The sequence below is a fragment of the Oncorhynchus keta genome, chromosome 15 (genome assembly GCF_023373465.1).
Source record: "Oncorhynchus keta strain PuntledgeMale-10-30-2019 chromosome 15, Oket_V2, whole genome shotgun sequence".
In the NCBI taxonomy this organism is placed as follows: domain Eukaryota; kingdom Metazoa; phylum Chordata; class Actinopteri; order Salmoniformes; family Salmonidae; genus Oncorhynchus; species Oncorhynchus keta.
Window position 1 is genome coordinate 3,535,488 of NC_068435.1, and position 25,966 is coordinate 3,561,453.

Consider the following 25,966-nt stretch of genomic DNA (forward strand, 5'->3'; position numbering starts at 1 on the left):
TGGGTCCGTCTCCTCTATACCACCCACCTGGTAGTGTGGTGGATGGGACTACCAGCTCTCTGTAACCTAGAGGGCAACCAGTGGGTCCGTCTCCTCTATACCACCCACCTGGTAGCTCTCTGTAACCTAGAGGGCAACCAGTGGGTCCGTCTCCTCTATACCACCCACCTGGTAGTGTGGTGGATGGGACTACCAGCTCTCTGTAACCTAGAGGGCAACCAGTGGGTCCATCTCCTCTATACCACCCACCTGGTAGTGTGGTGGATGGGACTACCAGCTCTCTGTAACCTAGAGGGCAACCAGTGGGTCCGTCTCCTCTATACCACCCACCTGGTAGTGTGGTGGATGGGACTACCAGCTCTCTGTAACCTAGAGGGCAACCAGTGGGTCCGTCTCCTCTATACCACCCACCTGGTAGTGTGGTGGATGGGACTACCAGCTCTCTGTAACCTAGAGGGCAACCAGTGGGTCCGTCTCCTCTATACCACCCACCTGGTAGTGTGGTGGATGGGACTACCAGCTCTCTGTAACCTAGAGGGCAACCAGTGGGTCCGTCTCCTCTATACCACCCACCTGGTAGTGTGGTGGATGGGACTACCAGCTCTCTGTAACCTAGAGGGCAACCAGTGGGTCCGTCTCCTCTATACCACCCACCTGGTAGTGTGGTGGATGGGACTACCAGCTCTCTGTAACCTAGAGGGCAACCAGTGGGTCCGTCTCCTCTATACTACCAGCCCACCTGTGGGTCCGTCTCCTCTATACCACCCACCTGGTAGTGTGGTGGATGGGACTACCAGCTCTCTGTAACCTAGAGGGCAACCAGTGGGTCCGTCTCCTCTATACCACCCACCTGGTAGTGTGGTGGATGGGACTACCAGCTCTCTGTAACCTAGAGGGCAACCAGTGGGTCCGTCTCCTCTATACCACCCACCTGGTAGTGTGGTGGATGGGACTACCAGCTCTCTGTAACCTAGAGGGCAACCAGTGGGTCCGTCTCTCTCTATACCACCCACCTGGTAGTGTGGTGGATGGGACTACCAGCTCTCTGTAACCTAGAGGGCAACCAGTGGGTCCATCTCCTCTCCTCTATACCACCCACCTGGTAGTTTGGTGGATGGGACTACCAGCTCTCTGTAACCTAGAGGGCAACCAGTGGGTCCGTCTCCTCTATACCACCCACCTGGTAGTGTGGTGGATGGGACTACCAGCTCTCTGTAACCTAGAGGGCAACCAGTGGGTCCGTCTCCTCTATACCACCCACCTGGTAGTTTGGTGGATGGGACTACCAGCTCTCTGTAACCTAGAGGGCAACCAGTGGGTCCGTCTCCTCTATACCACCCACCTGGTAGTGTGGTGGATGGGACTACCAGCTCTCTGTAACCTAGAGGGCAACCAGTGGGTCCGTCTCCTCTATACCACCCACCTGGTAGTGTGGTGGATGGGACTACCAGCTCTCTGTAACCTAGAGGGCAACCAGTGGGTCCGTCTCCTCTATACCACCCACCTGGTAGTTTGGTGGATGGGACCAGCTCTCTGTAACCTAGAGGGCAACCAGTGGGTCCGTCTCCTCTATACCATGTTTCTTATAGAATAACAATGTCTGTATTTCTGATTTATTTTGTGAAGTCCAGGTTCCTGCTCTTTCGGCCAAAGGCAGGTGACCTCTCTCTCACCCCTCTCTCCCCGTCCCCCCAACAGCGTATCAAGGAGGGCAGTGTGGTGGACAATGTGAAGGTGATCTCTGTTGGAGACCACATAGAGTGCATCAACGGGAAGAACATTGTGGGAACACGTCACTACGAGGTTGCTCGCATGCTGAAGGAGCTGCCTAAGGAGCAGAAGTTCACCCTCAAACTGGTGGAGCCGATGAAGGCCTTTGGTGAGTGGACAGGGGATGTTCAGTAAACTACATTGGCGGCAAGTAGCCTAAAAATCTGTTGTTCTGCCCCTGAATAAGGCAGTTTAACCCACTGTTCCCTGATTGGCTGTCATGGTAAATAAGAATGTGTTCTTAACTGACTTTCCGAGTTAAACAAAGATAAAATACAAATGGTGAACTGTAGTAGTTGGTCGTTGGTGAGGGCATGGACCTCAGGTAGAAGGCTCTTCAACTTTGTAGGGTGTGCAGGCTTTTATTCTAGCCCAACAAGATGTTTTCTGAAGCGTTTTATTTTGGTGCTGAACAGAGATGCTGGAGCCGAGGTCGAAGGGAGCCAAGCCGGCCAGTGAGAATAAGTTGGGGACAGGGAGAGGGACTCTGAGACTGCGCGCCAAAGGACCTGCTACTGTAGAGGAAGTGGTGAGTGTGGATCCCGCTGTCGCGAAGAGAAGGGGGGTCCCTCTCTCTCTCTCTCTGGTACTCACACTGTTTCTCCTTTCCAGCCGACAGAGTTTGAGGAGAAAGCAGTGAAGAAGGTGGATGACCTACTGGAGAGCTACATGGGTATCAGAGATACAGAACTGGGTGAGTTGATAAGCCTTTTAAAAATCCAGTTGGATTGGATTTCAGAAGCAGTGTAGGCATATCTAATTTACATGAATGTCTAGACCGGAAAACGATCAGAATACACATTTGTTTACTAAACAGAAACATGTTGGTGTAACCGATGTGAAATGGCTAGCTAGTTAGCGGCGGTGTTGGTGTAACCGATGTGAAATGGCTAGCTACTTAGCGGTGATGTTGGTGTAACCGATGTGAAATGGCTAGCTAGTTAGCGGTGGTGTTGGTGTAACCGCTGTGAAATGGCTAGCTAGTTAGCGGTGGTGTTGGTGTAACCGATGTGAAATGGCTAGCTAGCTACTAGCGGTGGTGTTGGTGTAACCGATGTGAAATGGCTAGCTACTTAGCGGTGGTGTTGGTGTAACCGATGTGAAATGGCTAGCTACTTAGCGGTGGTGTTGGTGTAACCGATGTGAAATGGCTAGCTACTTAGCGGTGGTGTTGGTGTAACCGATGTGAAATGGCTAGCTACTTAGCGGTGGTGTTGGTGTAACCGATGTGAAATGGCTAGCTAGTTAGCGGTGGTGTTGGTGTAACCGATGTGAAATGGCTAGCTAGTTAGCGGTGGTGTTGGTGTAACCGATGTGAAATGGCTAGCTACTTAGCGGTGGTGTTGGTGTAACCGATGTGAAATGGCTAGCTAGTTAGCGGCGGTGTTGGTGTAACCGATGTGAAATGGCTAGCTACTTAGCGGCGGTGTTGGTGTAACCGATGTGAAATGGCTAGCTAGTTAGCGGTGGTGTTGGTGTAACCGATGTGAAATGGCTAGCTACTTAGCGGTGGTGTTGGTGTAACCGATGTGAAATGGCTAGCTACTTAGCGGTGGTGTTGGTGTAACCGATGTGAAATGGCTAGCTAGTTAGCGGTGGTGTTGGTGTAACCGATGTGAAATGGCTAGCTAGTTAGCGGCGGTGTTGGTGTAACCGATGTGAAATGGCTAGCTACTTAGCGGTGGTGTTTGGTGTAACCGATGTGAAATGGCTAGCTAGTTAGCGGCGGTGTTGGTGTAACCGATGTGAAATGGCTAGCTACTTAGCGGTGGTGTTTGGTGTAACCGATGTGAAATGGCTAGCTACTTAGCGGTGGTGTTGGTGTAACCGATGTGAAATGGCTAGCTACTTAGCGGTGGTGTTGGTGTAACCGATGTGAAATGGCTAGCTACTTAGCGGTGGTGTTGGTGTAACCGATGTGAAATGGCTAGCTAGTTAGCGGCGGTGTTGGTGTAACCGATGTGAAATGGCTAGCTACTTAGCGGTGGTGTTTGGTGTAACCGATGTGAAATGGCTAGCTAGTTAGCGGTGGTGTTGGTGTAACCGATGTGAAATGGCTAGCTACTTAGCGGCGGTGTTGGTGTAACCGATGTGAAATGGCTAGCTACTTAGCGGTGGTGTTGGTGTAACCGATGTGAAATGGCTAGCTACTTAGCGGTGGTGTTTGGTGTAACCGATGTGAAATGGCTAGCTACTTAGCGGTGGTGTTGGTGTAACCGATGTGAAATGGCTAGCTACTTAGCGGCGGTGTTGGTGTAACCGATGTGAAATGGCTAGCTACTTAGCGGTGGTGTTGGTGTAACCGATGTGAAATGGCTAGCTACTTAGCGGTGGTGTTGGTGTAACCGATGTGAAATGGCTAGCTACTTAGCGGTGGTGTTGGTGTAACCGATGTGAAATGGCTAGCTACTTAGCGGTGGTGTTGGTGTAACCGATGTGAAATGGCTAGCTACTTAGCGGTGGTGTTTGGTGTAACCGATGTGAAATGGCTAGCTACTTAGCGGTGGTGTTGGTGTAACCGCTGTGAAATGGTTATGTAACTGCTAGCTAGTTAGCGGTGGTGTTGGTGTAACCGATGTGAAATGGCTAGCTACTTAGCGGCGGTGTTGGTGTAACCGATGTGAAATGGCTAGCTAGTTAGCGGCGGTGTTGGTGTAACCGATGTGAAATGGCTAGCTACTTAGCGGTGGTGTTTGGTGTAACCGATGTGAAATGGCTAGCTAGTTAGCGGTGGTGTTGGTGTAACCGATGTGAAATGGCTAGCTACTTAGCGGCGGTGTTGGTGTAACCGATGTGAAATGGCTAGCTACTTAGCGGTGGTGTTGGTGTAACCGATGTGAAATGGCTAGCTACTTAGCGGTGGTGTTTGGTGTAAATGGCCGATGTGAAATGGCTAGCTACTTAGCGGTGGTGTTGGTGTAACCGATGTGAAATGGCTAGCTACTTAGCGGTGGTGTTGGTGTAACAGATGTGAAATGGCTAGCTACTTAGCGGTGGTGTTGGTGTAACCGATGTGAAATGGCTAGCTACTTAGCGGTGGTGTTTGTGTAACCGATGTGAAATGGCTAGCTACTTAGCGGTGGTGTTGGTGTAACCGATGTGAAATGGCTAGCTAGTTAGCGGTGGTGTTTGGTGTAACCGATGTGAAATGGCTAGCTACTTAGCGGTGGTGTTGGTGTAACCGATGTGAAATGGCTAGCTACTTAGCGGTGGTGTTGGTGTAACCGATGTGAAATGGCTAGCTAGTTAGCGGTGGTGTTTGGTGTAACCGATGTGAAATGGCTAGCTAGTTAGCGGTGGTGTTTGGTGTAACCGATGTGAAATGGCTAGCTACTTAGCGGTGGTGTTGGTGTAACCGATGTGAAATGGCTAGCTAGTTAGCGGTGGTGTTGGTGTAACCGATGTGAAATGGCTAGCTACTTAGCGGTGGTGTTGGTGTAACCGCTGTGAAATGGCTAGCTAGTTAGCGGTGGTGTTTGGTGTAACCGATGTGAAATGGCTAGCTACTTAGCGGTGGTGTTGGTGTAACCGCTGTGAAATGGCTAGCTAGCTCCTTAGCGGTGGTGTTTGGTGTAACCGATGTGAAATGGCTAGCTACTTAGCGGTGGTGTTGGTGTAACCGATGTGAAATGGCTAGCTACTTAGCGGTGGTGTTGGTGTAACCGATGTGAAATGGCTAGCTACTTAGCGGTGGTGTTTGGTGTAACCGATGTGAAATGGCTAGCTAGTTAGCGGTGGTGTTGGTGTAACCGATGTGAAATGGCTAGCTAGTTAGCGGTGATGTTGGTGTAACCGATGTGAAATGGCTAGCTAGTTAGCGGTGGTGTTGGTGTAACCGATGTGAAATGGCTAGCTACTTAGCGGTGATGTTGGTGTAACCGATGTGAAATGGCTAGCTACTTAGCGGTGGTGTTGGTGTAACCGATGTGAAATGGCTAGCTAGTTAGCGGTGATGTTGGTGTAACCGATGTGAAATGGCTAGCTAGTTAGCGGTGATGTTGGTGTAACCGATGTGAAATGGCTAGCTAGTTAGCGGTGGTGTTGGTGTAACCGATGTGAAATGGCTAGCTAGTTAGCGGTGATGTTGGTGTAACCGATGTGAAATGGCTAGCTACTTAGCGGTGGTGTTGGTGTAACCGATGTGAAATGGCTAGCTACTTAGATGGTGTTGTTGGTGTAACCGATGTGAAATGGCTAGCTAGTTAGCGGTGGTGTTGGTGTAACCGATGTGAAATGGCTAGCTAGTTAGCGGTGGTGTAACCGATGTGAAATGGCTAGCTCCTTAGCGGTGATGTTGGTGTAACCGATATGAAATGGCTAGCTACTTAGCGGTGGTGTTGGTGAGACGGAAGCTCCACTGTTACATTGGTCATGAAGGCAGTTGTTCTAATCTGTGATAAATCCTCTCTACTCCTCTCCCCCCACTCTCTAGCGGCGACCATGGTGGAGGTGGGTCGAGACAAGAAGAACCCTGATGAGTTTGCCATGGCTCTGGACGAGGCTCTCGGAGATTTTGCCTTCCCCGACGAGTTTGTGTTCGACGTCTGGGGCGCCATCGGAGATGCCAAACAGGGACGTCTTTAAATGTTTTAACTGATTACCCAGATCACCTCGCCTGGTCCAAGACAGCACAAACACATCTGGGACCAGGCTACCAACCCCTGTTCCAGTGGACAAATATCAGCCAGTAGAGAATGAGGGGTGGGAATTAACAGGGACCTCACACGCATTTGCGATTCCACACTGTGATTTTATTCCGATTTGATGTTCCGAACATATTGCTCACTAAATGTCTGCTGCAGAAGGACAAGCTAGAGAATGAGGAAATTAGTTTTAAATCAGTCATGGAAATAAGTGGTCACTGTGTTAAAAGATGGAAAAACAAACTATAGGATGGAAAATACCAGAATTTTGGCGCAGGTACATCGCTAACACTACCTTTTGAAAATTAAAAATCGATACTTAAAGAGTCAAAGTATCTACATAATACGGTCCAAAATAATATTGTGATATGTAACTATCGATTTATTTTATTATTATTTGTTATTATATACACCCTCGAAGACAGAATCACTTATTGACCAGTCATGTCCCACTTAACCTAGTTCTCTGGATTGCATCCCAAATGGGCACCCTATTTCCTTTCATAGTCCCTTACTTGGCATCCTATTTCCTTTCATAGTGCACTACTTGGCACCCTATTTCCTTTCATAGTCCCTTACTTGGCACCCTATTTCCTTTCATAGTGCACTACTTGGCACCCTATTTCCTTTCATAGTGCACTACTTGGCACCCTATTCCCTATATAGAGCACTACTTGGCACCCTATTCCCTACAGTGCACTACTTGTCCTTTCCCACAGGTTACAAAGGGTACACACCTCATGTCTGAATCAGTCCTTCTAATAACTGGTGTGAATTGTAATGTACTAATGATCACATACTTAATGTTCATCGTGGCGTTTTATAATTGGTCTTCTAATGTTGCTGTGGAGTTTTAAGCACCAGCAGAAACAGATGCTGTATGACCTTCATATGTTCCAACGCCTGACAGATGACTGTTTATTTAGAGCCTACAGAGAAATTAAATCGTTGTTTTTATTCTAGCTATGGAGGGTGAGGTGAGATCCCCCGACCCACCTTTCGGCTAACATTCCTTCACTTCGTGGCATTTTGTTTTGTACAGGCTGCTTAGTATATAATTATCTTATAATAAATACTTATATTTGTTTATTTATTCGTTCAAATAAACATTCATTTATTTTAAGCTGGAAAATGTTATTACAAATAAATCTCAAGACCGACGATCGGAATTCGACAGAAATCTTGAAAAGTGTCACTTCGTGGTCAATTGCAATTCAAAATGTCTGACACTGTCGAAAGAAACCACTGTAGATTGAATTGAATCGACACACTGAATTTGAATAGTAATAGAATTCTTACTGTAGGCTGTGTATTGAGTTGTTTTAGGGAAATACTTAAGGGATCACTGTTAAACAAAAAAATAAAATGTACTATTCTCGAGCTGAGCGTTTTGTATTATTCATTAACTGCAGAGATATCATGTAGATTGAGCAGAAGTTAGATACACGTTGTTTTCTGTATGTGGCTGAATACACAGTCAGTGCGTGACTGAGGTTTAGCGTGGCGGCGAGATTCAAATGTAAAGGCGATGTCGCAAACCACCTTTTATTTCAAGTTCACGATCCAGATAAAATAGAGCCCAAATTCGCTTTGGATAAAAGCATTTGCTAAATTTAGTAATTTCACACACGTCCTTATCCAGAGCGACTTGCACGAGCATTGAAGTCGTCATATTGGTGTAGACAAATACTACATTAGCTTCCCCCAGCACATTCCACCCGGCACATTCCACCCGGCACATTCCACCCAGCACATTGCAGAACATTCCACCCAGCAAACTTTATTAACACTTGGCTGTGTACATACATGTAAAAAAAAAAAAAATACAGCATGACAAGACTTATCACATTCTAGTGTTCCTTCTATTCTTCACAGAAAGCAGTTTGGTCTCGTCAGTCAGAATTATGAGCCGCTTGGGGGGGTCCACAAAATCATTTTAAGCAATTGAACATTTTGCCCCAGCTGGATTCAACATTTTATTGATATACTGATTTGAGAAAAAAAAGGAGAGAATTCTAGGCCCCTTGTATACATTGACTGAGCGAGAGTTTCACAAATGAACCGTTGGAAGCACGTTAATGTGGTAAGAGAAGTCTAACCGTCTGAAGTCTTGTGTGTGTTTTAAAATGCAGGACAGTATCGGTCCAGCTTTTCTGTTGTTCAACTTCTACAGAGTTGTTATATGGCCTGTATTCAACCTCAAATTAAAATTTCGATATGTGGATGGATTAAATCAAAAGTTTTACCATTTAAAAACAAGTTGGATGGAGAAACTAAACTTGTGCACCTATGTGTCAGATGGACGGTTTGCTTTGGTTGACCAAGATGGGACTCTCATTCATTCACACTCCAGAGTACTATACAGTTGAAACGACTAGTGTTGTGGTCTTACGGATTGTGAGGTACTGAAACAAACGTAAAACTTGTTATTTTATTTTTTAAGAGTTGGTTTCTGGACAGTAACTTTCAACCGTTTTAAGGGTGAGGAGAGAAAGTGGACGCATCAACCCAATGCACACTGATGGAAACGAGAGCCCTGAAATGTACACCTGCTCACTTGTGTTTCAAAAGCCTTCGGAGTGCAGTAAGCATGTGATCGTGAAGTGAACGAGTGGACACTTCGGGTAGAATTCTACAGCCTTCTCTCCCCACCTATCCTACCACCTTACAGCTCGTCTTCAATGTGGGTCCTGAAGGCATCTCCTGTCAACTTCTCCTGAGCTTGCTTCATAGCAGACAGAACTACAGACACACAGAGGGGAGGGGGGGGAGCAGTCAGAAGATTGACCTAAGCAAGGAACTACAATGAGTCAACCATCATCACCCAAACCTATAATATGTGATTCTCACCTTGGTCTGCGTTGCTGTAAAAGTACTTGTAGTTCGGGTTCCCGTTTTTGTTGGTGATCTCAGGGTGGACTTTACCACTGGGGTCTATGTGGTAGAAAGGAACAGGAATGGAGAGACAGTGTAAACATGATGGGGGTTGGGAGCACAGAAAATTATGAATAAAAAAAAAACTACCATTTTAGTAGGCTCTCAAAGAATAACTTATTATGTAGAGACCTAGGAGCAGTGTCCTGGGGATGTCTCCACCACCAGGACTGTAGAGGTTCTTACCTAGCAACGGTATCCTGGGAATGTCTCCACCACCAGGACTGTAGGGGTTCTTACCTAGCAACTGTATCCTGGGGATGTCTCCACCACCAAGACTGTAGGGGTTCTTACCTAGCAACAGTATCCTGGGGATGTCTCCACCACCAGGACTGTAGGGGTTCTTACCTAGCAACTGTATCCTGGGGATGTCTCCACCACCAGAACTGTAGGGGTTCTTACCTAGCAACTGTATCCTGGGGATGTCTCCACCACCAGGACTGTAGGGGTTCTTACCTAGCAACAGTATCCTGGGGATGTCTCCACCACCAGGACTGTAGGGGTTCTTACCTAGCAACAGTATCCTGGGGATGTCTCCACCACCAGAACTGTAGGGGTTCTTACCTAGCAACTGTATCCTGGGGATGTCTCCACCACCAGGACTGTAGGGGTTCTTACCTAGCAACAGTATCCTGGGGATGTCTCCACCACCAGGACTGTAGGGGTTCTTACCTAGCAACAGTATCCTGGGGATGTATCCACCACCAGGACTGTAGGGGTTCTTACCTAGCAACAGTATCCTGGGGATGTCTCCACCACCAGGACTGTAGGGGTTCTTACCTGGGGATGTATCCACCATCAGGACTGTAGGGGTTCTTACCTAGGAACATTATCCTGGGGATGTCTCCACCATCAGGACTGTAGGGGTACTTACCTAGGAACATTATCCTGGGGATGTATCCACCATCAGGACTGTAGGGGTTCTTACCTAGGAACAGTATCCTGGGGATGTCTCCACCACCAGGACTGTAGGGGTTCTTACCTGGGGATGTATCCACCATCAGGACTGTAGGGGTTCTTACCTAGGAACATTATCCTGGGGATGTCTCCACCATCAGGACTGTAGGGGTACTTACCTAGGAACATTATCCTGGGGATGTATCCACCATCAGGACTGTAGGGGTTCTTACCTAGGAACATTATCCTGGGGATGTATCCACCATCAGGACTGTAGGGGTTCTTACCTAGCAACAGTATCCTGGGGATGTATCCACCACCAGAACTGTAGGGGTTCTTACCTAGGAACATTATCCTGGGGATGTATCCACCATCAGGACTGTATGCCTCATCTTTAGGCTCCTCCTCATCCTAAGAACATAACATTTAGTGTTAATTCATATAAGTAGTGACATAGGGACCTGTACTACAGTGTATTCAGACTATACCCTCATTTTGTTACAGCCTTATTCTAAAATGGATTAAGTATTTTTTTCTCCTCTCAATCTACACACAGTCCCCCATGAAAATATATTTTTTCCACTTAGTATTTTCTACCCCTTTTTTCGTGATATCCAAATTGGTAGGTACAGTATTGTCCCTTCGCTGCAACTCCCATACGGACTCGGGATAGGCAAAGGTTAACAGCCCTGCGTTCTCCGAAACACGACCCTGCCCAGCCACACTGCTTCTTGACACGCTGCTCTCTTAACCCGGAAGTCAGCCGCACCAATGTGTTGGAGGAAATACCGTCCAACTGGCGACCGTGTCGGCGTGCATTGCGCCCGGCCCGCCACAGGAGTCGCTAGAGCGCGATGGGACAAGGACATCCAAGCCGGCCTAACCGGACGATGCTGGGCCAATGATGCGCCCTCATGGGTCTCCCGGGTCGGGGCCGGCCGCAACACAGCCTGGGATCGAACCCGGACCTGTAGTGATGCCTCAAGCACTACCTTAAACCGCTGCACCACTCGGGAGGCCTGAAATATCACATTTACATAAGTATTCAGACCCTTTACTCAGAACTTTGTTGAAGCACCTTTGGCAGTGATTACAGCCTCCAGTCTTATTGGGTATGACGCTACAAGATTGGCACACCTGTATTTGGGGAGTTTCTCCCATTCTTCTCTGAAGATCCTCTCAAGCTCTGTCAGGTTGGATTGGGAGTGTCGCTGCACAGCTATTTTCAGGTCTCTCCAGAGCTGTTTGATCGGGTTAAAGTCCGGGCTCTGGCTGCGACACTGAAGGACATTCAGAGACTTGTTTCCGAAGCCACTCCTGTGTTGTCTTGGCTGTGTGCTTAGGGTCGTTGTTCTGTTGGAAGGTGAACCTTCGCCCCAGTCTGAGGTCCTGAGTGCTCTGGAGCAGGTTCTCGTCAAGGAGTTCTGTACTTTCCTCCGTTTACCTTTCCCACAATCCTTACTCGTCTCCCAGTCCCTGCAACTGAAAAACATTGCCACAGCTTGATGCTGCCATCACCGTGCTTCACCGTAGGGATGGTGCCAGGTTTCCTCCAGACATAACGTTTGGCATTCAGGCCAAAAGTTCAATCTTGGTTGCATCAGACCAGATAATCTTTTTCTCATGGTCTGAGAGTTCTTTAGGTGCCTTTTGGCGAACTCAAAGCGGGCTGTCCTGTGCCTTTTACTGAGGAATGGCTTCTGTCTGGCCACTCTACCACAAAAGCCTGATTGGTAGAGTGCTGCAGAGGTGAGTGTCCTTCTGGAACATTCTCCCATCTCCAGAGGAACTCTGGAGCTCTTTCAGTGTGACCGTAGGGTTCTTGGTCACCTCCCTGACCAAGGCCCTTCTCCCCCGATTGCCCAGTTTAGCTGGTTGGCCAGCTCTAGGAAGAGTTTTGGTGGTTCCAAACCTCTCCCATTTAAGAATGATGGAGGCCACTGTGTTCTTCAGGACCTTCAATGCTGCAGAAATTTTTTGGTACCCTTCCCCAGATCTGTGCCTTGACACAATCCTGTCTCGGAGCTCTACGGACAACTCCTTCGACCTCATGGCTTGGTTATTTGCTCTGACATGCACCGTCAACTGTGGGACCTTATATATGACAGGTGTGATCCTTTCCAAATCATGTCCAATCAATTAAATTTACCACAGATGGACTCCAATCAAGTTGTCGAAACATCTCAAGGATGATCAATGGAAACAGGATACACCTGAGCTCAATTTAGAGTCTCATAGCAAAGGGTCTGAATACTTACGTAAATAAGGTAAGGGGGGGGGTGTCTCGTCGTCTGACAAACCACGGCTCTAACTCTGCCACCTTGGAAGATGGATTGGGATGCAGCCCATACAACAACAACAACAACACCTGTCTAGCTTAAACTGACAGATTTTTTTTAATTGTGTTGTTACACAGTCCATTATCCTCACCTCCAGGTTGACCATGACAAAGTTGTGAGCCAGCTCAGAGATCTCCTTGGACTCGGCGAACTTGGGCTTCAGAGCTGGAGGCAGAAAACTGAACGTGATGATGGCTTCATTGTGCAAGGTAAATGTAAATCAGGTTATTATAAAAAAAAGAGGACGGTCTTTACCTTTGCAGGCTCCACACCAGGTCTTGTGAATGATAACCATCAGTGGAAGACCACTGTGAAGAGAATAAAAGTCATTGTGTTTAAAGTAATGGCCACAAAACTCCCCCAATGGTTCCATTCAATTGACATCTATCTTGTAAGAGAGGGGATATATTCATTAGTCGGGACAAGAGGCAAAAAACATTTCTCGCACTGTAAACTTTAGACTCAAAAAACGAGTTTGCTTCCATTTGCTTCCTAGTGAATACAACCCCATTAACTCTTCCAGAGAAGTGTTTATATCAGAGGGTTACACCTGGCCACTCCTCCTCACCTGGCCTCTGCCTCCTTCTTCCCATCGTCCAGACTCCTCCAGTGGATGCTGTCTCCAAACCCTGGGAGGAGAATCACATTCGACAGTGTCAAGTTATTGTGTCAGGCTGTCAGCTGTTTACGTAACTGGTTAACGAGGACATGGGGTGGGTCTTTTATCTTCGCTGAAAGAAACGAGGGGATCATTGCTGGGAACTGAACACAGTGAATCTTGCATGCTTTGTTCCCGGTAACTTGATTTTACTATGCTGATAATATGACTGCAGGTTGGTTTGTGTACTATGAACATTGTAGCCAAACTAACTAGGTCTCAGATAAAGTTTCCATTTAAAAAGTATACTTTGTCGATATAGATACATGGTGAAATTAAGAGAGTGCCTGACCTCACTAATGCTCGTGGCTGAATGGAAGCAAGTCCCCACATCTAGTGGAAAGACTTCCCAGAAGAGTGGAGGCTGTTATAGCAGCAATGTTCCAACATCTAGTGGAAAGCCTTCCCAGAAGAGTGGAGGCTGTTATAGCAGCAATGTTCCAACATCTAGTGGAAAGCCTTCCCAGTAGAGTGGAGGCTGTTATAGCAGCAATGTTCCAACATCTAGAGGCTGTTATAGCAGCAATGTTCCAACATCTAGTGGAAAGCCTTCCCAGAAGAGTGGAGAGGCTGTTAAGCCTTCCCAGTAGAGTGGAGGCTGTTATAGCAGCAATGTTCCAACATCTAGTGGAAAGCCTTCCCAGAAGAGTGGAGGCTGTTATAGCAGCAATGTTCCAACATCTAGTGGAAAGCCTTCCCAGAAGAGTGGAGAGGCTGTTATAGCAGCAATGTACCAACATCTAGTGGAAAGCCTTCCCAGAAGAGTGGAGGCTGTTATAGCAGCAATGTTCCATCATCTAGTGGAAAGCCTTCCCAGAAGAGTGGAGGCTGTTATAGCAGCAATGTTCCAACATCTAGTGGAAAGCCTTCCCAGAAGAGTGGAGGCTGTTATAGCAGCAATGTTCCTACATCTAGTGGAAAGCCTTCCCAGAAGAGTGGAGAGGCTGTTATAGCAGCAATGTTCCAACATCTAGTGGAAAGCCTTCCCAGAAGAGTGGAGGCTGTTATAGCAGCAATGTTCCTACATCTAGTGGAAAGCCTTCCCAGAAGAGTGGAGGCTGTTATAGTAGCAATGTTCCAACATCTAGTGGAAAGCCTTCCCAGAAGAGTGGAGGCTGTTATAGTAGCAATGTTCCAACATCTAGTGGAAAGCCTTCCCAGAAGAGTGGAGGCTGTTATAGCAGCAATGTTCCAACATCTAGTGGAAAGCCTTCCCAGAAGAGTGGAGGCTGTTATAGCAGCAATGTACCAACATCTAGTGGAAAGCCTTCCCAGAAGAGTGGAGGCTGTTATAGCAGCAATGTTCCAACATCTAGTGGAAAGACTTCCCAGAAGAGTGGAGGCTGTTATAGCAGCAATGTTCCAACATCTAGTGGAAAGCCTTCCCAGAAGAGTGGAGAGGCTGTTATAGTAGCAATGTTCCAACATCTAGTGGAAAGCCTTCCCAGAAGAGTGGAGGCTGTTATAGCAGCAATGTTCCAACATCTAGTGGAAAGCCTCCCCAGAAGAATGGAGGCTGTTATAGCAGCAATGTTCCAACATCTAGTGGAAATCCTTCCCAGAAGAGTGGAGGCTGTTATAGCAGCAATGTTCCAACATCTAGTGGAAAGCCTTCCCAGAAGAGTAGAGGCTGTTATAGCAGCAATGTTCCAACATCTAGTGGAAAGCCTTCCCAGAAGAGTGGAGGCTGTTATAGTAGCAATGTTCCAACATCTAGTGGAAAGCCTTCCCAGAAGAGTGGAGGCTGTTATAGCAGCAATGTTCCAACATCTAGTGGAAAGCCTTCCCAGAAGAGTGGAGGTTGTTATAGTAGCAATGTTCCAACATCTAGTGGAAAGCCTTCCCAGAAGAGTGGAGGCTGTTATAGTAGCAATGTTCCAACATCTAGTGGAAAGCCTTCCCAGAAGAGTGGAGGCTGTTATAGCAGCAATGTTCCAACATCTAGTGGAAAGCCTTCCCAGAAGAGTGGAGGTTGTTATAGTAGCAATGTTCCAACATCTAGTGGAAAGCCTTCCCAGAAGAGTGGAGGCTGTTATAGCAGCAATGTTCCAACATCTAGTGGAAAGCCTTCCCAGAAGAGTGGAGGCTGTTATAGTAGCAATGTTCCAACATCTAGTGGAAAGCCTTCCCAGAAGAGTGGAGGCTGTTATAGCAGCAATGTACCAACATCTAGTGGAAAGCCTTCCCAGTAGAGTGGAGGCTGTTATAGTAGCAATGTTCCAACATCTAGTGGAAAGCCTTCCCAGAAGAGTGGAGGCTGTTATAGTAGCAATGTTCCAACATCTAGTGGAAAGCCTTCCCAGAAGAGTGGAGGCTGTTATAGTAGCAATGTTCCAACATCTAGTGGAAAGCCTTCCCAGAAGAGTGGAGGCTGTTATAGTAGCAATGTTCCAACATCTAGTGGAAAGCCTTCCCAGAAGAGTGGAGGCTGTTATAGCAGCAATGTTCCAACATCTAGTGGAAAGCCTTCCCAGAAGAGTGGAGGCTGTTATAGCAGCAATGTACCAACATCTAGTGGAAAGCATTCCCAGAAGAGTGGAGGCTGTTATAGCAGCAATGTACCAACATCTAGTGGAAAGCATTCCCAGAAGAGTGGAGGCTGTTATAGCAGCAATGTACCAACATCTAGTGGAAAGCCTTCCCAGAAGAGTGGAGGCTGTTATAGCAGCAATGTTCCAACATCTAGTGGAAAGCCTTCCCAGAAGAGTGGAGGCTGTTATAGCAGCAATGTACCAACATCTAGTGGAAAGCATTCCCAGAAGAGTGGAGGCTGTTATAGCAGCAATGTACCAACATCTAGTGGAAAGCATTCCCAGAAGAGTGGAGGCTGTTATAGCAGCAATGTACCAACATCTAGTGGAAAGCCTTCCCAGAAGAGTGGAGGCTGTTATAGCAGCAAAGAGGGGGGACCAACTCCATATTAATACCTATGATGTTGGACAAGCAGGTGTCCACATACTTTTGGTCATGCAGTGAATATCTTCCATGGCAAAAAATAAACCCGAAGCAGACAGATCCTTTAAAAAAAACCTGCTGTATGTCAAATATTAGGCGCTTTAGCGTGGAAAATAAATACACGTGACAACAGATTGACGGTTTTTTTTCTTAGCAAAAGTCAAGTCCGCTTGGTGTTGTCTTCCTTGCCACGATACTAGTATCAATCTAATCAATAACACACTGTGAGTAACATAGCACACCATTTCTTTCTTATAGTCTTGGGGGGGGGTGAAGACAACGAGAGAAGAGAAGGATGTAGACCATTTGAGGCCAATGAACAGAAGAGAAGCAGACGAGACTCCAACCTGACTGCTGGAAGCACAAGAGAAACAACTTGGTGAGGGGAGGACACACACACGGCGGCAGGGTAGCCTAGTGGTTAGAGTGTAGAGGCGGCAGGGTAGCCTAGTGGTTAGAGTGTAGAGGCGGCAGGGTAGCCTAGTGGTTAGAGTGTAGAGCCTAGCGGTTAGAGTGTAGAGGGTAGCCTAGTGGTTAGAGTGTAGAGGCGGCAGGGTAGCCGGCAGGGTAGCGGTTAGAGTGTAGAGGCGGCAGGGTAGCCTAGGGTAGCGGTTAGAGTGTAGAGGCGGGTAGCCTAGCGGTTAGAGTGTAGAGGCGGCAGGGTAGCCTAGCGGTTAGAGTGTAGAGGCGGCAGGGTAGCCTGCGGTTAGAGTGTAGGCGGCAGGGTAGCCTAGCGGTTAGAGTGTAGAGGCGGCAGGGTAGCCTAGCGGTTAGAGTGTAGAGGCGGCAGGGTAGCCTAGCGGTTAGAGTGTAGAGGCGGCAGGGTAGCCTAGCGGTTAGAGTGTAGAGGCGGCAGGGTAGCCTAGCGGTTAGAGTGTAGAGGCGGCAGGGTAGCCTAGCGGTTAGAGTGTAGAGGCGGCAGGGTAGCCTAGCGGTTAGAGTGTAGAGCGGCAGGGTAGCCTAGCGGTTAGAGTGTAGAGGCGGCAGGGTAGCCTAGGGTTAGAGTGTAGAGGCGGCAGGGTAGCCTAGCGGTTAGAGTGTAGAGGCGGCAGGGTAGCCTAGCGGTTAGAGTGTAGAGGCGGCAGGGTAGCCTAGCGGTTAGAGTGTAGAGGCGGCAGGGTAGCCTAGCGGTTAGAGTGTAGAGGCGGCAGGGTAGCCTAGCGGTTAGAGTGTAGAGGCGGCAGGGTAGCCTAGCGGTTAGAGTGTAGAGGCGGCAGGGTAGCCTAGCGGTTAGAGTGTAGAGGCGGCAGGGTAGCCTAGCGGTTAGAGTGTAGAGGCGGCAGGGTAGCCTAGCGGTTAGAGTGTAGGGTAGCCTAGCGGTTAGAGTGTAGAGGCGGCAGGGTAGCCTAGCGGTTAGAGTGTAGAGGCGGCAGGGTAGCCTAGCGGTTAGAGTGTAGAGGCGGCAGGGTAGCCTAGCGGTTAGAGTGTAGAGCGGCAGGGTAGCCTAGCGGTTAGAGTGGCGGCAGGGTAGCCTAGCGGTTAGAGTGTAGAGGCGGCAGGGTAGCCTAGCGGTTAGAGTGTAGAGGCGGCAGGGTAGCCTAGCGGTTAGAGTGTAGAGGCGGCAGGGTAGCCTAGCGGTTAGAGTGTAGAGGCGGCAGGGTAGCCTAGCGGTTAGAGTGTAGAGGCGGCAGGGTAGCCTAGCGGTTAGAGTGTAGGGCGGCAGGGTAGCCTAGCGGTTAGAGTGTAGAGGCGGCAGGGTAGCCTAGCGGTTAGAGTGTAGAGGCGGCAGGGTAGCCTAGCGGTTAGAGTGTAGAGGCGGCAGGGTAGCCTAGCGGTTAGAGTGTAGAGAGCGGCAGGGTAGCCTAGCGGTTAGAGTGTAGAGGCGGCAGGGTAGCCTAGCGGTTAGAGTGTAGAGGCGGCAGGGTAGCCTAGCGGTTAGAGTGTAGAGGCGGCAGGGTAGCCTAGCGGTTAGAGTGTAGAGGCGGCAGGGTAGCCTAGCGGTTAGAGTGTAGAGGCGGCAGGGTAGCCTAGTGGTTAGAGTGTAGAGGCGGCAGGGTAGCCTAGTGGTTAGAGTGTAGAGGCGGCAGGGTAGCCTAGTGGTTAGAGTGTAGAGGCGGCAGGGTAGCCTAGTGGTTAGAGTGTAGAGGCGGCAGGGTAGCCTAGTGGTTAGAGTGTAGAGGCGGCAGGGTTAGAGTGTAGAGACGGCAGGGTAGCCTAGTGGTTAGAGTGTAGAGGCGGCAGGGTAGCCTAGTGGTTAGAGTGTAGAGGCGGCAGGGTAGCCTAGTGGTTAGAGTGTAGAGGGGGCAGGGTAGCCTAGTGGTTAGAGTGTAGAGGCGGCAGGGTAGCCTAGTGGTTAGAGTGTTGGACTAGTAACCGGGAAGGTTGCGAGTTCAAACCCCCGAGCTGACAAGGTACAAATCTGTCGTTCTGCCCCTGAACAGGAAGTTAAACCCACTGTTCCCAGGCCGTCATTGAAAATAAGAATATGTTCTTAACTGACTTGCCTGGTTAAATAAAGGTCAAATAAAATAAATAAAACACACACACAGCCTCTTGCATGGTGTTTGTTTCGCAAACATGAATCTCTACCGTCTCCCTTACAGGTTTCACAGGGGAACTATGAGGCACAGACACAGGAGAGAGGCACAGACACAGGAGAGAGGCATGAGGCACAGACACAGGAGAGAGGCACAGACACAGGAGAGAGGAGAGAGGCACAGACACAGGAGAGAGGAGAGGCACAGACACAGGAGAGAGGAGAGAGGCACAGACACAGGAGAGAGGCATGAGGCACAGACACAGGAGAGAGGCACAGACACAGGAGAGGGCACAGACACAGGAGGCACAGACACAGGAGAGAGGCACAGACACAGGAGAGAGGCATGAGACACAGGAGAGAGGCATGAGGCACAGACACAGGAGAGAGGAGAGAGGCACAGACACAGGAGAGGAGAGAGGCACAGACACAGGAGAGAGGAGAGAGGCACAGACACAGGAGAGAGGAGAGAGGCACAGACACAGGAGAGAGGCACAGACACAGGAGAGAGGCATGAGGCACAGACACAGGAGAGAGGCATGAGGCACAGACACAGGAGAGAGGCACAGACACAGGAGACAGAGGCACAGACACAGGAGAGAGGCACAGACACAGGAGAGAGGCACAGACACAGGAGAGAGGCACAGACACAGGAGAGAGGCACAGACACAGGAGAGAGGCACAGACACAGGAGAGAGGCATGAGGCACAGACGAGAGGCATGAGGCACAGACACAGGAGAGAGGCATGAGGCATAGACACAGGAGAGAGGCATGAGGCACAGACACAGGAGAGAGGCACAGACACAGGAGAGAGGCACAGACACAGGAGAGAGGCACAGACACAGGAGAGAGGCACAGACACAGGAGAGAGGCATGAGGCACAGACAGACACAGGAGAGAGGCACAGACACAGGAGAGAGGCACAGACACAGGAGAGAGGCACAGACACAGGAGAGAGGAGAGAGGCACAGACACAGGAGAGAGGAGAGAGGCACAGACACAGGAGAGAGGAGAGAGGCTCAGACACAGGAGAGAGGCATGAGGCAGATGACAGGAGAGAACAGGTGGCGTTGGCCAGGAGATGAAGACCCTGAGCCGAGGACACACACACGTTAGAGCCAGCCCCCACTAAGGAAATAAATAGGCCATGGTGGCGAAGTAATTACAATATAGCAATTAAACACTGGAATGGTAGATCGGCAGAAGATGAATGTGCAGGTAGAGATACTGGGGTGCAAAGGAGCTAAATAAATAAATAGATAAATACCAGTATGGGAATGAAGTAGATAGATAGGTGGGCTGTCTACAGATGGGTTATGTACAGGTACAATGATCTGTGAGCTGCTCTGACAGCTGGTGCTTAAAGCTAGTGATTGAGATATGAGTCTCCAGCTTCAGAGAATTTTGCAGTTCGTTCCAGTCATTGGCAGCAGAGAATTGGAAGGAAAGACAACCAAAGGAGGAATTGTCTTTGGGGGTGGTGACCAGTGAGATATACCTGCTGGAGCGCGTGCTAAGAGTGGGTGCTGCTATGGTGATCAGTGAGCTGAGATAAGACGGGGCTTTACCTAGCAGAGACTTGTAGATGACCTGAAGCCAGTGGGTTTGGCGACGAGTATGAAGCGAGGGCCAACCAACGAGAGCGTACAGGTCGCAATGGTGGGTAGTATACGGGGCTTTGGTGACAAAACGGATGGCACTGTGATAGACTGCATGAAGAAGATAAATTAAGATAGTGACTAGTGATCTCCAATTCACACCTTATAAACAACATGCATGACTACAACATGACTGATGACTTAATGCTATACAGGACCATTCAGCACAATACAACATGACTGACTTAATGCTATACAGGACCATTCAGCACAATACAACATGACTGACTTAATGCTATACAGGACCATTCAGCACAATACAACATGACTGACTTAATGCTATACAGGACCATTCAGCACAATACAACATGACTGACTTAATGCTATCATTTGAGATCATTAGGGGTTCCACCGCACCTGTACTACAAACCACAGCACCTTCAGTACAGGGCTCCAACGAACTGGAATACCAATAAACCACAGCACCGTCAGTACAGGGCTACAACGAACTGGAATACCTCTAAACCACAGCACCTTCAGTACAGAGCTCCAACGAACTGGAATACCTCTAAACCACAGCACCTTCAGTACAGGGCTACAACGAACTGGAATACCTCTAAACCACAGCACCGTCATCTTCCGTACAGGGCTACAACGAACTGGAATACGTCTAAACCACAGCACCGTCATCTTCAGTACAGGGCTACAACGAACTGGAATACCTCTAAACCACAGCACCGTCATCTTCAGTACAGGGCTACAACGAACTGGAATACCTCTAAACCACAGCACCTTCATCTTCAGTACAGGGCTAAAACGAACTGGAATACCTCTAAACCACAGCACCGTCATCTTCAGTACAGGGCTACAACGAACTGGAATACCTCTAAACCACAGCACCGTCATCTTCAGTACAGGGCTACAACGAACTGGAATACCTCTAAACCACAGCACCGTCATCTTCAGTACAGGGCTACAACGAACTGGAATACCTCTAAACCACAGCACCGTCATCTTCAGTACAGGGCTACAACGAACTGGAATACCTCTAAACCACAGCACCGTCATCTTCAGTACAGGGCTACAACGAACTGGAATACCTCTAAACCACAGCACCGTCATCTTCAGTACAGGGCTACAACGAACTGGAATACCTCTAAACCACAGCACCGTCATCTTCAGTACAGGGCTACAACGAACTGGAATACCTCTAAACCACAGCACCGTCATCTTCAGTACAGGGCTACAACGAACTGGAATACCTCTAAACCACAGCACCGTCATCTTCAGTACAGGGCTACAACGAACTGGAATACCTCTAAACCACAGCACCGTCATCTTCAGTACAGGGCTACAACGAACTGGAATACCTCTAAACCACAGCACCGTCATCTTCAGTACAGGGCTAAAACGAACTGGAATACCTCTAAACCACAGCACCGTCATCTTCAGTACAGGGCTACAACGAACTGGAATACCTCTAAACCACAGCACCGTCATCTTCAGTACAGGGCTACAACGAACTGGAATACCTCTAAACCACAGCACCGTCATCTTCAGTACAGGGCTACAACGAACTGGAATACCTCTAAACCACAGCACCGTCATCTTCAGTACAGGGCTACAACGAACTGGAATACCTCTAAACCACAGCACCGTCATCTTCAGTACAGGGCTAAAACGAACTGGAATACCTCTAAACCACAGCATCTTCAGTACAGGGCTACAACGAACTGGAATACCTCTAAACCACAGCACCTTCAGTACAGGGCTACAACGAACTGGAATACCTCTAAACCACAGCACCTTCAGTACAGGGCTACAACAAACTGGAATACCTCTAAACCACAGCACCTTCAGTACAGGGCTACAACGAACTGGAATACCTCTAAACCACAGCATCTTCAGTACAGGGCTACAACGAACTGGAATACCTCTAAACAGTTAAACACAATGTAATACCCATAGAATTATGTACCATACACTTCTACAATTGGAGTGTAGAGCAAGATTCCGTCCGTCGTCTGGCCCGCTCCAACAACGCTCCAACAACGCTCACTTCGCCAGTTCATGGCATGCATTTGTAGTCTACTTGTGCGCTACTAATAGCCCCCCTTGAGTTCGCTAAATATTTTAATAAATAAACTGATTTTTTTTAAAACACACTCAGGTGCTAAATCAAGGTGACTTGCAAAGACAAGGACAAATAGCAAGAGGGTGATGTCGTGTCCATTAGAGGTCGATCGATTAATCTGAATGCCCGATTAAATAGAGCAGATTTCAAGTTTTCATAACAATAGGAAATCGGTATTTTTGGGCGCCGATTTTTATTTTATACCTTTATTTAACCAGGCAAGTCAGTTAAGAACACATTCTTATTTTCAATGACGGCCTAGGAACGGTGGGTTAACTGCATCGTTCAGGGGCAGAAAGACAGATGTTCACCTTGTCAGCTCGGGGGATCCAATCTTGCAACCTTACAGTTAACGAGTCCAACGCAATAACGACCTGCTTCTCTCTCGTGGCACTCCACAAGGTAAGTTGCTAGCATTAAACTTATCTTATAAAAAACAATCATAATCACTAGTTAACTACACATGGTTGATATTACTAGATATTATCTAGCGTGTCCTGCGTTGCATATAATCTGACTGAGCATACAAGCATACAAGTATCTAAGTATCTGACTGAGCGGTGGTAGGCAGAAGCAGGCGCTGTAAACATTCATTCAAACAGCACTTGTGCATTTTGCCAGCAGCTCTTCGTTGTGCGTCAAGCATTGCGCCGTTTATGACTTCAAGCCTATCAACTCCCAAGATGAGGCTGGTGTAACCAAAGTGAAATGGCTAGCTAGTTAGCGCGCGCTAATAGCGTTTCAAACGTCACTCACTCTGAGCCTTCTAGTAGTTGTTCCCCTTGCTCTGCATGGGTAACGCTGCTTCGAAGGTAGCTGTTGTCGTTGTGTTGCTGGTTCGAGCCCAGGTAGGGGTGAGGAGAGGGACGGAAGCTATACTGTTACACTGGCAATACTAAAGTGCCTTATAAGAACATCCAATAGTCAAAGGTTAATGAAATACAAATGGTATAGAGGGAAAGAGTCCTATAAGAACTACAACCTAAAACTTTTTAACTGGGAATATTGGAGACTCATGTTAAAAGGAACCACCAGCTTTCATATGTTCTCATGTTCTGAGCAAGGAACTGAAACGTTAGCTTTCTTACATGGCACATATTGCACTTTTACTTTCTTCTCCAACACTTTGTTTTTGCATTATTTAAACCAAATTGAACATGTTTCATTATTTACTTGAGGCTAAATTGATTTTATTTCTGTATTATATTAAGTTAAAATAAATAAAATATCGGCCGATTGGTCGGTATCGGCTTTTTTTTCCTCTGTCCTCCAATAATCGGTATCGGCGTTGAAAAATCTTAATCGGTCGACCTCTAGTGCCCATACTACATTGCAAGTGATGTCGTGTCCACAACTAAAATAACCATTGTTGAATCTGAAAAGACATGTATCCTGAACACATGATGGTGTACTTCCTACATGCACATGCTAGAAGAACGAGGTGGGTATATAACTAAGTGTGTCATTGTAGCAAAGTATTTATAACCTTAAAAAAAAATCAGAAATCTTAAAACATTTCGTTCATTTTCCTTTCTATTATCTATACAATATGGTATAATTGATTTTGGCCCAATGGGTCTGGCATATTCCCACATTCAAGGAGCTTTTCTTTTTTGATTGAGTTATTTTGCCTAAAAACCTTTAGGCCTACCTACAGAAGTATTTTTTTTTTTTTTAAATAACTCTGCATCTCTGCCCAGCCTGACAAGCGTGGCCAAAAGGGTGTTTAGCATCCCTAGTGGGTCTACAGTCAGGAGAGGATATTCTCTGCTCTACCATCCAATGAGCCTGAAGGCACAAACTGACCAAACTCGTGTTTATAAAAATGAATTAAAATGAGCACTAAATTACATTGGAGTTTAATTTGTATTTAATTCTAAGTAAATCACAGACTATATGCGCAATGCATAGATTATTTAATGTAACTAAAATGTTTAAATGCTTGAGCACTTTGTGCGCAACGGCCTAGTGTGTCACACTCGCAAATGCTTCTCAATGTATTTCTTTGAAGGCTATAGCCTTGAAATAAATCAAATTAAAAATACATTTCTGCACCTGGTTTATTTCGCATCTTTATATGCTGTTTAATATTATGTACAATACAGCTCAACTTTTAATAATGATTTGATTGTTTTAATGCTCATCTTTAAGAAGCATTATATCTAACGTTTGAAAATCGCCTCATCTGACTACTGCGTTCCGTCGCCTTGGTAACGTGTCATTCCGTCGCCTTGGTAACGTGTCATCAACGAATACACATTAAAAATGTTTAGTCTGACAGGCAGCCCAGATGCATGTACAATGCATGTCTAGTAGCCTCATTGAGAAGGTTTTCATTTTGACAACAAAATTAAGTGACTTTTTATTTATTTTTGAAGGCTATCCTGTTAAGAGACTAGCCAGGTAACATGGCATGTGTACTGTGCATCTTCGCTAGCTAGGTAGTGCAAAACCATGGCAAGCTTGTCTATCATTTATGGATATTTTAGTAACTAGTGGACATTAGCAGGACAGCTTGCTAAAGTGCAGGATTTGACTATAGATTTCACACTGGACATTGGCAGCATCATTTGGTAAGTCTCACGACTAGCTGGGATTGATTGAATAGGAGTGGACACTTAACTCTTCATGTCTGTTGCTAATGCTTTCAGAACAGACACGTTCACCTGCGGGATCGTCCGAGACCAGACACCCGGACAGCTGATCAAACTGTGGGTTTGCACGACCTTAGTCTCGGGGTGCTTGTCGTCACCAAGGTCTTGACCTGACTGCAGTTCTGTGTCTTAACTGATTTCAGCGGGCAGATGGCCACTGGCAAGCTGGAGAAGTTTGATCTTCACAGATGAATCCTGGTTTCAAACTGTACCAACACGCACAGCTGCATTTTATTGATGGCAATTTGAATCCCGTGATGAGATCCCGAGGCCCATTGTCGTGCCATTCATCCACCGCCATCACCTCATGTTTCAGCATGACAAATCAAATCATATTTTATTTGTCACAATGCACAGCCCCATGTCGCAAGGATGTGTACACAATTCCTGGAAGCTGAAAATGTCCCAGTTCTTCCATGGCCTGCATCCTCACCAGACATGTCATCCATTGAGCATGTTTGGGATGCTCTGGATCAACGTGTACGATGGTGTGTTCCAGTTCCCGCCAATATCCAGCTACTTCACACAGCCATTGAAGAGGACTGGGACAACATTCCACAGGCCACAATCAACAGCCTGATCAACTCTATGTGAAGGAGATGTGTCGCGCTGCATGAGGCAAATGGTGGTCACACCAGAAACTGACTTTTTTGTTTAAGTTATCTGTATTTCCAGTCATGTGAAATCCATAGATTAGGACCTAATGAATGTATTTCAATAGACTGATTTCCTTACATGAACTGTAACTCAGAAAAATATTTGAAATTGTTGCATTTATATTTTTTGTTCAGTGTAAAAATGTGAGTCACACTGCCAAGTCAAACCGGGGGGGATCCCGAGTGACGCAGCGGTCTAAGGCACTGCATCTCAGTGCTATAGGCATCACTACAGACCCTGGTTTGATTCC

General features: G+C 47.5%; 3 protein-coding genes across 30 annotated transcripts in view; 1 reads left to right on the plus strand and 2 right to left on the minus strand.

The window, feature by feature from the left end:
* Window positions 1-7,793, plus strand: part of LOC127907503 (PDZ domain-containing protein GIPC1-like) — a 67,047-nt gene extending 59,254 nt beyond the window's left edge. The window contains exons 3-7 of one of the 2 annotated variants that reach the window (XR_008064618.1): window positions 1,699-1,879; window positions 2,187-2,299; window positions 2,383-2,464; window positions 6,203-6,462; window positions 6,529-7,793. Coding sequence is in view for 1 of the 2 variants with exons in the window: in XM_052462864.1 (XP_052318824.1) it covers window positions 1,699-1,879; window positions 2,187-2,299; window positions 2,383-2,464; window positions 6,203-6,354 (528 nt within the window). In the remaining variant the exon portion in view is untranslated. Of the gene's footprint in view, window positions 1-1,698; window positions 1,880-2,186; window positions 2,300-2,382; window positions 2,465-6,202 lie in introns of both variants that reach the window. The other variant, XM_052462864.1, reaches the window with a different exon arrangement.
* Window positions 7,794-7,944: 151 nt separating this feature from the next.
* txndc12 (thioredoxin domain containing 12 (endoplasmic reticulum)) overlaps window positions 7,945-25,966 on the minus strand; it is a 32,445-nt gene continuing 14,423 nt past the window's right edge. The window contains exons 2-10 of one of the 23 annotated variants that reach the window (XM_052462876.1): window positions 13,152-13,212; window positions 12,839-12,891; window positions 12,675-12,748; window positions 10,532-10,655; window positions 10,020-10,073; window positions 9,912-9,965; window positions 9,750-9,803; window positions 9,588-9,695; window positions 9,393-9,533 (exon numbers count right to left, since the gene is read on the minus strand). In XM_052462876.1, coding sequence (XP_052318836.1) covers window positions 9,442-9,533; window positions 9,588-9,695; window positions 9,750-9,803; window positions 9,912-9,965; window positions 10,020-10,073; window positions 10,532-10,655; window positions 12,675-12,748; window positions 12,839-12,891; window positions 13,152-13,212 — 674 coding nt within the window. In that variant the 3' untranslated portion in view covers window positions 9,393-9,441. The other 22 variants (XM_052462868.1, XM_052462870.1, XM_052462869.1 and 19 more) reach the window with 22 other exon arrangements.
* On the minus strand, window positions 20,389-21,961 carry LOC127907502 (uncharacterized). Of its 5 annotated transcripts, XR_008064616.1 has the most exons (5): window positions 21,696-21,961; window positions 21,102-21,641; window positions 20,994-21,047; window positions 20,557-20,885; window positions 20,455-20,515 (listed from the first exon to the last, which is right to left on the minus strand). XR_008064616.1 is itself a non-coding variant. In XM_052462863.1 (4 exons), exons 1-4 carry the CDS (start codon window positions 21,931-21,933, stop codon window positions 20,671-20,673), a joined length of 993 nt encoding a protein of 330 aa, XP_052318823.1. In that variant the 5' UTR covers window positions 21,934-21,961; the 3' UTR covers window positions 20,389-20,670. The 5 variants fall into 5 exon arrangements, 3 of the variants coding, with proteins under 3 accessions (XP_052318823.1, XP_052318821.1, XP_052318822.1); XM_052462863.1 differs by having other exon boundaries at window positions 20,389-20,885; window positions 21,102-21,587; XM_052462861.1 differs by having other exon boundaries at window positions 20,389-20,885.